This window comes from Syngnathoides biaculeatus, chromosome 13 (genome assembly GCF_019802595.1).
Source record: "Syngnathoides biaculeatus isolate LvHL_M chromosome 13, ASM1980259v1, whole genome shotgun sequence".
NCBI classification, from domain to species: Eukaryota; Metazoa; Chordata; class Actinopteri; order Syngnathiformes; family Syngnathidae; genus Syngnathoides; species Syngnathoides biaculeatus.
In genome coordinates, this window is record NC_084652.1 from 26,691,764 (window position 1) to 26,707,207 (window position 15,444).

The 15,444-nt window shown below is 41.4% G+C and overlaps 1 protein-coding gene across 3 annotated transcripts in view; it reads right to left on the reverse strand.

Annotated features, from left to right (window-relative positions):
- Nucleotides 1–15,444, reverse strand: part of LOC133510637 (phospholipid phosphatase-related protein type 4-like) — a 185,011-nt gene that overhangs the window by 27,665 nt on the left and 141,902 nt on the right. Inside the window, exon 13 of one of the 3 annotated variants that reach the window (XM_061838778.1) lies at nucleotides 8,573–11,808. The exons of 1 other annotated variant lie outside the window; for it this stretch is intronic. In XM_061838778.1, coding sequence (XP_061694762.1) covers nucleotides 11,054–11,808 — 755 coding nt within the window. In that variant the 3' untranslated portion in view covers nucleotides 8,573–11,053. Of the gene's footprint in view, nucleotides 1–8,572; nucleotides 11,809–15,444 lie in introns of those variants that run through there. One more of the 3 variants, XM_061838780.1, reaches the window with a different exon arrangement.

Here is a 15,444-nt window from a genome sequence, read left to right on the forward strand (position 1 = left end):
GAAGCCCTCTTATCTAAGAAGTGAAATTTCTAAAACCAAAACAATAATCCATACCAATAGAATAATCCAGTTGCTATCTGTTCAGTGCCACTTAGAAAGATGCCAAATAAATTATTGTATTTAATTATATGATTATATATTTCAGACAGAGCCCTATGCAAGGCCAAAAAGCAACTTTATAAAGTATTAATACAACATTCTCAGTCAAACTAATGCAATTAACAGTATTTATAGATTTGTCGTCATTATTAAGAATTTTAGTATAAATCATTTTGAGAACAAATATCAGGAATATACATTTCACTGTATAGTGCATTAGTTTCCTTTAAAAATACTTGTAAATATACTGTCCGCTTTAAATAATCATCTCATCTAATCCAATATTGTTACACACAACACTTTGTTTTATTTACTTTATCTCCCCAACTCTCCTCTGAACTGTATTTATATAGTGTCCCTAAAGTACATAAAATACATTAGCAATTGAACCCTTTCTCTGTGACTTCGAGTTAGGATGCAGGTAGGGATATACTTGGCCCTATATTTAAACAAGGAATTTGAGATGGAGATCTCATGTTTTTTTTCCTCCTGCACAGTTTAGCCGTGAACACTCACCAATGGACGGTGACCAAAATAGCTCAAAACAGGCCATTTTTGTGAATTCTATAGATCCGAGGAGTTTTTCCTTGGGGGGCATCATTGCTATGGCCATCGCTGTCTTCATACGGGCTTGAGGAGTGGGTTGGAAAAGTCACAGGAGTTGACAAGACCTACACAAACACTTCCATTGCTCCTGCTGCTAAAAAGTTACTTACGGTACTTTTACTCTGTTACAATGATCTAAATGTTGTATCCTATTTTTATTTTTCAATTGTTGCTTATTTAATAACTATTTAGTGAAGAAGACTACAACTTTGAAATACGCATTGGGCACTGTTTGCACCAATGTTATTTAACACACATGACCTCAAGTATCTTCTACTGGGCTTCCTGGGCATAAGTATTAAAAGTAGATAAACCAACAACAGCATTCATATATTGTCATGTTTTTCTGCACAAATATGGTTACAGGATTCCCACACCACTTTGCGCTTCACGTTTTGTGGTTTCCATGCGTTGCAGGTTTTTATTCATTCCCCCAAAACCTAATCAAAAAATAAACAGGAAAACATACAGCCATATCAGCAGTCATATTGCAGAAAGACGTGTTGATACAAGCCGTCTGATTGGTTCCTAGTGTGACATTGACCAATGAGAGCATAAGTGGCTTTATCCCGTGAGCTAATTGGCTGCGCATCATCATAATCACGTTTTGCGAAGGGTTCTTGTCCTCATTAATCGCATAAAAATGAAAGATTACTGTATTTCATATAATTTATATCTTGGGAAAGTACAGTGAAATAAAATACAATTTATTTGAGATATGTACTAAGTACTTGAGTAATTATTTCATGGTGTACTTTTTAATCTTACTCAGGTATTTTTTGGGGGGACTACTCTTAACATTTACTTGACTCACATTATTGTCAAGTAACAGTACTCTTGAGTATAATATTTGGCTGCTTTGCCCACCTTTGGAGGGGACAAATGCTATTGTTACTCACGTTTAAGTGACCTCTGTTTTCAATGATGCATTTGGTATATTTGATCGCTTTCGACTTGAGGAACAGTAATCATTTCCAGATTTAAATGTTTTAAGAAACCGTTTTTTCAAAATAGCTTGCCATTGATTTTTCATCATCATGCATTCTGGATAATGTCGTTAAATGGTGATATGCTGACAAAGACTAATTTTCTCAGTAGCTACAGTAACAGCCCCAGGCAGCAAACGTTTTGCAGACATGTTTAGTTTGAGCCGTACTGTGAGCGGGAAAATGAGCAGAGAGAGGAAGAAACAAGAAATGAGGATGAAAATCACAAGTGAGAGGAAACTCAATTTGGTAATTATTAGTGGTGTATTTGTAGCTACTATTTACTGATGCCAGTTGAGAAAGAATAACTGTTGTAAAGAGCTCCTTTTCATGCTGGTGGTACTTGTTCACTTTGCCCGATGTTATAAATATATTCAGCAATAACTGAGCATATAGTTATATACATACATATTTTACTATTTTTCATGACTACCTCAGTATCCTGTAGCAACGGTTTATTTACAACAGCTGCTAAAAATATCTGGTGGAGAAAAATCACATCACAACATAATGTGGGCAAGCGGCACAGAAAAAGAATGGATTGTTTCAGTGGCTCTTCAAGTTATAGGCAGTCAGCGTCTCTTTTCTTTTGTGTTTTTTTTTTCCTTGGCTTCTAAATGTCACACCCACCTGTTTAGGCCTCTGGTGTCATGGGGGTGGTCATTCCCTCTGCCTCACACGCAACTGCTCCTAGGAGAAACCTCCCCACCTGTTCCTCATCTGTTAATTATGCCATGCATATAAATATCTCATGCCTGATGATGCGCTTTGCTAGTTCGTTGTATCTCATTGTCACATTCCGCATTCCTTATTCCATGTTTTTGGCTCACAGTAAAATGATCTTGCCTCACGTTCAACTCACAACTCACCCGTAGTTGCCCAAATAGATTGGAGTGCAAACGATTATTTTATTCATGAAAGAATAGCACATCACCTCCAAATCCCTCTACAACCACTTCTGTCTCCCAAAAAAGTTGCAGCTCTGGATGGCTGTCATATCCTCTGTCACCCAACAAACAAAGTCATTCACTCTGCTTATTTCCTGAAATCACAATGAAGATATTTCTCTTATTGTTATCCCTACTCCCCTTTCCTGGCTTAAAAAATATCACCTCACCATTGACTGGAAGCACTTGTCAATTAATGGATGGAGACCTCACTCCCTTTAACACTGCCTGCTCTCTGCGGCCCAACCCTCCTGTAAACTAACACCATGTACCACATCAGTTATATTCCTCTGAGTATTTGAAAATAGGTTATGATCTCTCTCGGGTGTTCAGTAAAGACCTGACCCTTTCTCTCTCACCTCCCATACAACAGTGCAAGTGATCCCGTGCTGGGACCACCTCTTCCTTCTAGCCATTTCTTCAATCTCTCCTGCCCAGAGAAAAAGGCAATTGAGGACTACATCTATAATTCTCTGGCTTTTGGACTAATTCGCACTTCCTCCTCTCCAGTAGGGATAGTTTTTTTCTTTGCTGAGAAAAAAGATACCACTCTCCAAACCAGCATAGACCTCTGTGGACTCAATAATATCCCCGTAAAAAATACATCACAACTACCCCTCAATGACTCGTCATTTGAAGCCCTGTGATGCCCAGGTATTCACCCCGTCATCCGTATTTGAGAGGTGGATGAATGGAAGACCACGTTTAACACCCCGCTCAGACACTTAGAATATTTAGTCATGTGGGTCAGATTAACCAATGCCCCCATGGTTTTACAAGCCTTCATAAATGATGTCCTCTGTGTTTTAAAAAACTGTGATAAGTTAGTTTGTATTTATTTGGAAGACATCCTCAATTTCTCCCGCTCCCCTGAAGAAAATAGCAGTCTGTGTAACACTTCAAAATTGGAATCAGTTTCAACTAAAGAAGTGAGAGATATGTTAGTAGCAATTTGGACGTAGGCGATTTTTTTTTTTCTCCTAATTACGACAATGGCAACAGAAAGGTACTAGCCATGGTTAGGGCATTGGAGGATTGGAGGCAATGGTTGGATGGGGATGAAATACTATTTATCATCTGGAATGATTACAAGAACCTTGCTTACCTCCATTCAGCCAAATGCCTTAACCCATGACAAGCTTCCTGGACCCTCTTCAATGGTTTAATTGCAGCCCCTCCTTCCAACCTGGGTCCCGGAATAGAAAACCGTATGCCCTCTTACACATAAACCCACCTTCCAGAAGACAAAACTATCCTCCCGTCTTCCTGCTTCTTTGAAGCAGCCACATGGAAAATCAACCGACTTGTAAAAAGCACCCAAAAGACCTACCCTGACCCCAAAACTGGAACTCAGAACTGACTACTACTCTGACTACTATTTATACCCGATTCTGCAAACTTTGATGCAAAAAGGATGGAATTGGAAGTGGTGAACACTTATTTCCAGAAGAGACAGGAACATAGAGTGACCTACAAGAGCGGAGGTAGGAGCAAGCAAGTGGATTATATTTTGGTCCGATAATGTAATCTGAAGGAGGTTAGTGTTTGTAAGGTAGTGGTGGGAGAGAGTGGAGCTCGACAGCATAGGATGGTGGTGTGTAGGATGAGTCTGGGAGCGAGTAGGATGATTAAGAAGACAAAAGTAGAGCAGAGAATCAGGTGGTAGAAGTTGAGAACTTCCACCATCTCTAAAGAATCATGCTACATTCCACTCAAGCCTGTCCACTCCACCATCATCCCTGTCAGCAAGAAACCTGCTATCTTAGGTCTAAATGACTACAGGCCTGTTGGCCTGACATCTGTGTTCACAAAGTCCTTTGCACGCCTCATGCTGTCATCTGCGAACATCTTTTCCAAGGGGATTTCAGTCTAACCTCTGTAAGGGTATCCATTACCACAGCAAACAGGAAGGGGCTCAGTGCTGATCCCTGATGTAGTCCCATCTCGAACTGAAATTCTTCCGTCACAGCTATAGCACACCTCAGCACTGCTCTACTGCCCTCATACATGTCCTGTATTATTCTAACATACTTCTCTGCCACACCAGACTTACGTGTGCAGTACCAAAGTTTCTCGAGATCCACAAAGACACAATGTAGCTCATCCCAACCTGCTCAGACCCATCTCTTCACTTCCTGACCATACACAGCATTGTTCTGGACTGTTGACCCCAAGTATTTCACCCCTGCTACTCTGGTCCCTGTTGCCTCACTCTTGCCGCTCCTCTCTCGCATTCATGCACATATACTCTGTCTTACTTTGGCTGATTATCATTCATATCCTTTCCAGTGCATGCCTCCATTTTTCTAACTGTTCCTCCACCTGCTCCCTGCTTTCACTGCAGACCACAATGTCATATGCAAGAATCATAGTCCACAGAGATATCAGTTTAACTTCAACCGTCAGCCTAGCCATCACCACTGCAAACAGTAAGGGGTTCAAGGCTGATCCATGATGCGGTCCTACTTACGTCCTAAATTCATCTATCACACCTGCACCACACCTCACCAATGTTCTACTGCCATTGTACATGTCTTGTTCCATTCTAACATAGTTCTCAGCTGCTTCAGACTTCCTTACGTGGAGACCACAGTTCCTCTCTGGGTACTACATCTAGGCTTTCTCTCAATCAAAAAAGAAACAATGTAGCACCCTCTGACCTTCTCTGTACGATTTTATCAATATCCTCAAGGCAAATAATGCATGTGTGGTATTCCTTCTAGCCAAGAAACCATCCTGTTGCTCACAAAAACTCACTTCGGTCCTGTGTCTAGCCTCCACTACACTTTCCCATAACTTCATTGTGTGGCTCATCAACTTTATTCATCTATAGTCCCACGGTTCTGCACATCACCATTATTATTAAAAATGGCAAATAGCACACTTTTTTCCATTCTGCAGACATCTCCTTACCTGCTTGTGTTCTGTTCAACAAGTTCGTCAAAAACACGACAGCCACCTCTCCAAATTGCTTCCATCCCTCCACCGGTATGTCACCAATACCAACTGTCTTTCCATTTTTCATCCTCTTTAGTGCCTTTCTAATTTCTTCCTGACTAATCATTTCCATTTACTGGTCCACTGCACTTGCCTCTTTTACTCTTCTCTCTCTTATTTTCTTCAGTCATCAGCTTCTCAAAGTATTCTTTCCATCTATTTCGTATGCTACTAGCACCAGTAAACACATTTTCATCTTTATCCTGAATTGCCCTAACCTGTTGCACATCCTTCTCATCGCTATTCCTCTGTCTGGTCAAACCTGTAGAGAGCATTTTCTCTTTCTTTAGTGTCCATTCTGATGTACATCATCATATATCTCGCCTTTGGTACCTCTACCTTTGCCCTACATCACATCTCACTGTATTCATTCCTTTTCCCTATCTTCAGTCCTCTCCGCGTCCCACTGCAATCATAATGTTTGAGGAAAAAAACAGGCTGGAGGACATTGCGAGACCACCAGGATTTCTGTGGAAAGTCAGACTGCCCAGTGGTGAGAGCGGTGGGGGAAAGGAGATGCTCCAGGAAGAAGAGATCGCAAGGGTGGACGGATTCAAATACTTGGGGTCAGCAATACAGAGCAATGGAGAGTGTGGTAAGGAAGTAAAGAAACGGCTCGAAGGGTGGTGGAACAGTTGGCGGAAGGTGTCTGGTGTTCAATGTGACAGAAGAGTCTCCGCTAGGATGCAGGGCAAAGTCTAAAACAGAGATGAGGTGGGCCATGATGTCTGGATGAGAGACGCTGGCACTGAAGAAACAATAAGAAGCAGAACTGGAGGTAGCAGAAATGAAGATGTTGAGGTTCTCGCTCGGAGGTGAACAGGTATGGGTGCGAGGCTAAGGAAGCAACATCATAGACCACCGGTACCAAGCATCTCTATCTGACCAACACTAGATCCATTACCCACAAAATGGATGAATTGGAGTTCCAACGTGCCACAGTTTTGTCGGGAACTGCAGTGTTTTATTCATCATGTAGACGTGGCTTCATCCGCGAATCCCTGATGCTGCAATGTTGCCAGCGCATCGTATGCTACACCAGCAGGACAGAACCAAAGTTTATGTGCAACTAACTAGTGTTGTAACGAAATGATCATTGACACCAACTGGTCACCTGATTTTGGAATTCTTGCAGTCTCGTGCAGATCTTTTTACAAAGGGAGGTAACGGTAGTCATTGTGATAGCTGTTTACATCCCGCTGGATGCTAACATTACCACAGAACTTCGCCATCTTTTCGCAACTGTAAACACCAGCTCGACCACCCCGATGGAGAATTTATTGTTGCTGGTGACTTCAATCAAGTTTATCTAAAAACTGCTTTCCCCAAATTTGCTCAGTCAATGAAATGTCCCACCAGAGGGAATAAAACCCAAAGACAATGTCTACTCCAACATTTTACATTCATACAGGGGCATCCCCCTTCCCCATCTTGGTGGATCTGATAATGTTTGCGTTTCCCTCACCCTGACAAACAACTCTCGACGAAGACAAACAAGGCCACAAACTAAAACAATTAAAACATTGCCTGAGGATTTGCTCTCTCAGCTGCAGAACTGTTTTTCACGAAGTGTCTTGGAGCTATATGAACAGAACCTCCACTGTTCTTTCTGAAGTGAGACGTGTGCTAAGGACTGGAAACACCAGAAAGGCTGCCAGCCCAGATGGAATCCCTAGGATGATACTGAAAACCTATGCTGATCATCTGACCTGTGTTTTCACAAAAACCTTTTTTTTTTTTGTGGAAAAAAAAAATGTTCCCTGCAACTATCAACCACCCCCTACTGCCTGAAATCTGCAACAATCATCCCCGACCCCAAAAAGGCAGCCATTGACAGTCTGAAGGATTGCAGGCCGGACTCATGCCTGTGATCATGAAGTGCTCTGAGAGGCTGGTTGCATGTCGCACAAGGCAATCTCTTTCAACCTTTTTCGAGCCAAGGCGTACTTTTTTCATTCAATATTCCCACGGGACATGACAAGCAGAAAATCTAAAAATTAATCTCTGTCGCCAATATGAACAACATGCAGTCGTTCCCACCAAAGCATCTTCTTTTCGTTTTGGCTTGTCCTGATAGGGGTCGCCACACAGTGTCATCTTTTTCCATCTAAGCTTATCTCAGGGATCTTCCTCTCTAACACCCACTGCCCTCATGTTTTCCCTCACAACATCCATCAACTTTCTCTTTGGTCTTCCTCTCACTCTTTTGCCTAGCAGTTCCATCCTCAGCAACCTTCTATCACTACACTCAAAGATACAATGTAGCTCTTTTTGACCTTCTTTGTACTTTTCGACGAGCATCCTCAAGGCAAATAATGCTTCTGTGGTACTCTTTCTAGCAGATACTTACTTCCGTGCTGAGTCTGTTCTCCACTACTCTTTCCCATAACTTCATTGTGTGGGTCATCAACTTTATTCCTCTATAGTTCCGACAGCTCTGCAAATCGCCTTTGTTCTTAAAAATGGGAACTAGCACGCCTTTCCTCCATTCTTCAGGCATCCTTATTCATATGGAATGGGAGGCGAATTTTTTTTTCAAATTTCATTTTCAAAGTGCATTTGCCTCATCTGCCAGTGTAATGAAATGTGGAGTGGCATCTTCGAACTGTTTATGGAAAATACGACATCCTGACATCCCGCCGAAAAGCAAGCTGAGAATTAAAAAATTGAACGAACTAAAATCCCAACTGGTCGCACAACAGTCACTTTTCACACAATATAGTTCAACAGAAAAAGCCGCCACTTAAAGATCGTTTCCGGGATCGTCACATCATGTTAATAACAAGAAGTCCTTCCAAAAAAAAGATTTCTGGTCCTATTCCTGGTGGGGTATTTCCAGGCCTATTCCCGGTTTCCAGTTTGACTTCCAGTACAATTTTCAGAGACGTCACTTCCAACGTTGTCATTACTTCCAGCATAGGGTCATAAATACATCCATCCATCATCCATCCATCCATCCATCCATCCATCCATCCATCCATCCATCCATCCATCTATCCATTTTCTGAGCCACTTACCCTCACAAAGTTCGGAGGACTGCTGGAGCCTATCCCAACTAACTTCAGGCAGTGGCGGGTAACACCCTGAACTTGTTGCCAGCCAATCGCAGGGTACATAGAAACGAATAACAGTTGCACTCACAATCACACCTCAGGGCAATTTAAAGTCTCCCATTAATGCATGTTTTTGGAATGTGGGAGGAAACCAGAGTGCCTCAAGAAAACTCAAGCAGACACGGGAAGAACATTCAAACCCCACACAGGCGGGGCTGGGATTTAAACCCCAGACCTCAGAACTGTGAAGCCAAATGCTCTAACTAGTTGCTTCATTGTGCCGCCGGTCCCATAAATCATCACTCGTCAAATTATTGCTATAATGTATACTGTACTATATATCTATTTTGTGTAGTCTTAATGACTGCTGAAATATTTGAACACTAACAGGTCACAAAATATGAAAACGGTTATCAGTTGAGAAGTTGTTCAAAATTAAGAAAAAGTAATCAAATTATCATCAAGTGTAAATAGCTGTATTACTTTGAGAAAACAAATGAAATAGTTACACTTCTATTACATTTTAAAAAGGGTCACCTGTCATTGTAACCGATTATATTTTCTAAGTAATCTATCAAACACTGTAGAAGGGATTGATTGAAGGACTTGGTGACCACAGCCATGGTGGAATTGAATAGGTGGTGCTGGTCTTGGGGAAGGAGAAAGAAGATGTGGTTGTCTAGTTGGGGGAGTAGGACCAAAAAGAAGAGAATGCAACTGGAACCATCAATAACTAGACTGGTAGTGATGCAGTGTTTCAGGCTGCCGTACTGGGTAGGCAAAACGATCATGTATAGCAGGAGTCATCAATCTTTTTGAAGCTGAGGGCTACTGTGTGAGGACTGATTGTATGAAGGGCTACATGACTTGTTTGCAGGAAACTTCAGTCATAGTTCATCATACATACATAAAATATTTTAGTTTTAAATTTTTGTATGATGTGACATTACAGGTATTTTCAAAATTTAAATAACATAAGCAAGTCATATTCAAAATTTAAAGCTGTGGTATTTTTAGAACATGCCTCGCGGGGGCCTTAAATTGTCCTCGTGGTCTATCATGAGCCCGCGGGCACTGCGTTGGTGACCCCTGATGTATAGTATAGCACTGGATTTATGAGCCTACAATCATGGTCACCACTCACTGGTTCGCATTCAGGACTTCGCTTTGCAAGGGGAGTAACAAAACATCTCGATTTAGTCAAGTGCACTGGGGGCCTGTCCATCTTAAATTCCTGGAGTGATTTTTGGACCCGTTCGTACCCAATAATGGCTCCATGACTCTTCTTGCATAGCTGTATTATTTGTACAAGAACTACATTGCCCTTATGCCAACATTGTTTTAATATTGCTGGCTTTAATCGGACTAGTGTGTAAATTCATAAACTAAAATCTGATTATTAGAGAGCATAATTAATTGAATAGTTATTCAGTAATACTTCATAATCCCAAAATGTATTAATGCTATAAAAATGAAAAAAGTCTGAGCATGGAAAAAAAAGGAGATACTAGTGTATATTGTCTCTGCACTGGTTTCAATGTATAGGTCAAAATAAATGTTTTACCCACTTAAAGCAATCTATGCTATAAAAATGAAAAGAAAATGTTGACCCATGTAAAGCAGGTAATACTATTTTGTGTCTATACTGGTTTCAAAAACATACAGGTCAAAATATTAAAAATGACTATTTTATCAGTATTTTAATTGCTTATTCTACATTAGTATGTAAAATTTCTACAATAATCAAACAAAAATTCTGATATACACAAATTTCAGAAGGTGGTGTACTAATATTGATCAGTATTCTAAATACTGAAGGATCAAATCTTATTCGTTTATCACCTGATTTAACAATGACCGAGGAATCAGAGGAGGCCGGCAGGTTCTTGAGCCTTCATCAATTTTTGAGCGATTCACGGAAGATATTTTGTGTATGGCAAAGCCATGAACAATCATCAGATATACTAGCAGTTTCAAAGGTCTAATATTTTTGTTCAACAATGAAAAAGCCCCTAGTCTGCTGTATTCCGATATTCAGTGGACTAAAAGATAAAGGAAGGAAAAATTAATCAAACTCAACCATGCATACTGCAGTTGTCCTCATTCAGTTCTTGATAGAATTTCATTAGGTTCTCGATGGCTTGTAACATAAATGACTTAATTAAAAAATTTCAATACACATCACAAGGTAATAAATATAAGGTGATGTCAACAAAGGAAATTGAAAGAAATAGATAAATAGCTAAAGGACATGCCCCAGTCAGTTGGCAAATGGTCAATATGTATGTGTATACTGCCAGAAAATTAAATCTGCGTTGGTGAGGCACAATAACATTTTAGCATGTTTTAATGGATGTACTTAACATTAAGCTTCCTTGAAGGCCAATCCAAGAGTTGGAGGGGGGGAGTGAGTCATGTGGGGGCGGGGTAAAATAGGTGGGGGCTGTCTGCCTGAACGATTCAACACTCCTTTTAATTGCCTATTACAGTGGTTGGGGTTGGTTTGAAAGCAGTCAAGGTTTTCTTGGAAGAGGTTGTTCTTCTCGAAGAGAATGTGATCAGTTGTAAGCCCTTGATCTTGGGTGAAGTGAATGTTTGTCCCACTTTTTTTCCTCAAGGTGGATTCTCGGCTGGAAGATGCACCTGACTGGCTATCAGAGCTGCCCTCACTACTGGCACAAGTCGATTCCAAAGGGGTTACTCGAATGGTAGTGATAGACTGAGGGTGGTGATGGAATGGAGGGGAAAAAATGGCACTGGGAGTCAAAGGTTTGTTTGAGTTGGGTTCCTGAAAATTGGGTGAGTGATGGAATGAATATACTGCATGTGGGTGAATGGTGTGTACACCACCTTCTACAACACCTTTGCTTTCCAAATTTGTCCCCATTACACTCTGTCGCTCATCCAATGTTCCGATATCCTTTGGGAAATCACAGCTGTCTGTATTTCTGTGTAAATCATTGATGTTAAAAACTGACTGTTGTATCGATGGCCGTTTTTCAGCTGGATTCCAACGCCAAGAGCCACTTCCATCAGTGCTTGGGGGTTTCACCACAGGCTTATTTGACTCTGGGTGGGCTTCAACACGAACTATACTGGTGGTTCGTTCCAATCCTTGGCCTTAAAAAAAAGAGAAATAAGAACAGTGATAATTACCCTTGAAATAGTATTAGTCAATTAAGTGAATTTAAAAAATCCTAAATCATCAGTTCCACTGGTTTATAGTGTTTTATTTGTTGTATTTTTTCACAGTTCCAATACGGTGGTACATCTACTTATGAAAGTCTCTGGTAACGAAAAATTCAGGTGATGAAATGCTTCCTTGTAAAAATATTGACTCTAGTTATGAAGGAAATTTAGGATATAAAAGGAAAAAAAGGCGCTGCATTCACCAATTCCTCTGAATGTAAACATCCTGTACCTTGGCTTGTGTTTGGCAAGAGAGCTGCTCTCTATTGACTATCGCGGAGCATCTTCCTGGCATCCCATTGGCTAAGAGGGACGTCAATTTTTACCCATGATGCACACCCTGTATCTTGGTTTGTGTGGCGCAATAGAGCTGCTCTCCCATTGGCTATTGTTAGCGTCTTCCTGGGTTTCCCATTGACTAGTAGGAATTTCAATTTTTACACATGATGCACTTTTTGTATCTTGTTTGTGTGGTGTGATAGAGCTGCTCTCCCTTTGGCTATCGCCGTAGCATCTTCCTGACATCCCCTTTGGCTAGGACAAACTTAAATCTTTACCCATTATGATTTTTGATTAGACACACGATTGTCACCGAATCACGCTACCGCTCTTACACGCTGTCACAAGCTAATGCATATTGGAAAAGTACAACGTTTTCATTTGTGCTTTTTGAAAGTTTATTCATCTTTCTTCAACATGGGCCCCAAGAAACATTGGTGGAATTAACTTGTGTGCGTGTGTACGTTCATACGTATGTGTTCTCTCAGCTGTCCAAGTTTCCCTCTTCTTGTGTCCCCCATGAAGCCTTTTGCTTGTCACTCACCAATCTCTTCGCACAGTTGCCCAAAGCCAAAGGTAAATGAACATATATCTTCTTCTTCTTTGTTTCCTTTCGGCTTGTCATGTTAGGGGTCATGACAGCGTGTCATCTTTTTCCACCTAAGCCTATCTCCAACATCTTCACCTAACACCAACTGTCCTCATGTTTTCCCTCACAACATCCATCAAACTTCTCTTTGGTCTCCCACATGCTCTTTTGCCTGACAGCTCCATCCCCAGCACCTTTCTACAAATATAAACACTATCTTGCCTCTGGACATGTCCAAACCATTGAAGTCTGCTCTCTCGACCATTGTCTCCAAAACATCCAACTTTGGCTGTCCCTCTAATACTTTCATTTATAATCCTATCCAACCTGCTCATTCCGAGAGAGAACCGCAACATCTTAATTTCTGTCACCTCCAGTTCTGTTTCCTGTTGTCTCTTCAGTGCTACTGTCTCTAATCCATACATCATGGCTGGCCTCATCACGGTTTTATAAACTTTGCCTTTCATCCTAGCAGAGATTCTTCTGTCACATAACACACCAGACAGCTTCCGCCAGCTGTTCTAACCTGCTTAGACCCGTTTCTTCACTTTCTTATCACACTCACTATTGCTCTGGATTATTGACCCCAAGTATTTGAAGACGTCCAAACTTGCTATCTCTTCTCACTGGAGCCTCGCTTTTACCCCTCCAGCCCTCTCTTCATGCACATATATTCTGATTTACCTCCACCTTAAATTTCTTCTGTCACACCTCAGGCACACCTCACCATTGTTCTGCTGCCATCATACATGTCCTGTACTATTCTAAAATTTTCTCCACCACACCAGACTTACACATGCAGTACCACAATTCCTCTCTTGGTACTTTGTCATGGGTTTCCTCTTGATCCACAAAGACAGAATGTAGCTGACCTTCTCTGTACTTTTCCACTAGCATCCTCAAGGCTAATAATGCGTCTGTGGTACTCTTTCAAGGCATGAAACCAGATTGTTGCTCACAGATACTAACTTCTGTCCTGAGTCTAGCCTCCACTACTCTTTCCCGTAACTTCATTGTGTGGTTCGTCAACTTTATTCTTCTATAGTTCCCAAAGCTCTGAACATCGCCTTTGTTCTAAAAAATGGGAACTTGCACACTTTTCCTCCATGCTTCAGGCATCTTTCCCCCCGCTAGTATTCTGTTGAATAAGTTGGTCAAAAACTCCGCAGCCATCTCTCCAAATTGGTTCCATACCTCTCCCGGTATGTCATCAGGACCAACCGCCTTTCCATTTTTCATCCTTTGTAGTGCCTTTCTTAACTTCCCCCTTACTAATCATTGCCACTTCCTGGTCCTTCACACTTGCCTCTTTAACTCTTCCTTCTCCCTCATTTTCTTCATTCATCAACTTCTCAAAGTATTCTTTCCATCTATTTAGAATACTGCTGGCACCAGTCAACACATTTCCATCTCTATCCTTAATCGTTACTAATCCTTACTTGGTGCACATCCTTCCCATCTGTATCCGTCTGTCTGGCAAACCTGTCGAGACCTTTTTCTCCTTCTTTTATATCCAACCTGGTGTACATGTCATCATGCCCCTTGTTTATCCTTCACCACCTCTACCTTTGTCCTACATTGCATGTCAATGTATTCCTTTTGCCTCTCACCAGTCCTCTCTGTTTTCCACTTCTTCGCTAATCTCTTTCCTTGTATGACTTCCTGTCACTGTCAAATTTTGGGGTTTCACCACCATGTTTCCTTCTCCCCTTTCTAGCAGAAGACACCCCAGGTTTTCTCCTGCATGCCTCTGTGAAAACCTTAGCAGTAGTATTTCAGTCTTCTGGGAGCTCTTCCTGTCTTTATAAGGTCTGTCTCACCTCTTTCCGAAAAGCCACGCAACATTCTTCCTTTCTCAACCTCCACCACCTGATTCTCTGCTCTACCTTTGCCTTCTTAATCTTCCTACCCGCTACCAGAGGCATCCTACACACCACCATCAGATGCTGATGTGCTACAGTCTCCACCACCACTACCTTACAGTCAGTAACCTCCTTCAGATTACATCATCAGCACAAAATATAATCCACCTGCATGCTTTTATCTCCGCACTTGTAGGTCACTCTATGTTCCTGTCTCTTCTGGAAATATGTGTTCACTACTGCCAATTCCAACCTTTTTGCGAAGTCCACCACCATCTGCCCCTCAAAGTTCCTTTGCTGAATGCTGTACTTACCCACACTTCTTCATCGCCCCGATGTCCTTCACCAACATGTCCATTGAACAACGGCACCAATTACAACTCTCTCTCTGTCTGGGATGTTCTGGATTGCTTCGTCTAGTTCTTTCCAGAATTTTTCTTTATACTCAAGGTCACATCCTACCTGTGGGGCACAGCCGCTAATCACATCATACATAATACCCTCAATTTCAAACTTCATCCTCATCACTCTATCTGATACTCTTTGCACCTCCAAGACATTCTTAGCCAGGTCTTGTTTTAAAATAACCCTACTCCATTTCTCTTCCCATCTACTCCATGATAAAATAATTTAAACCCTGCACCTAAACTTGTAGCCTTACTTCCTTTCCACTTGCTCTCTAGGATGCACAGTATACCAACCTTTCTCCTAATCATCATGATATCAACTATCTCCTGAGCTTTTCCTGTCATAGTCCCAACATTCGAAGTCCCTACACACAGCTGTAGGGTCTGTGCATTCCTCTTGTTCTTCTGACAACTAAGCCGCTTACATCCT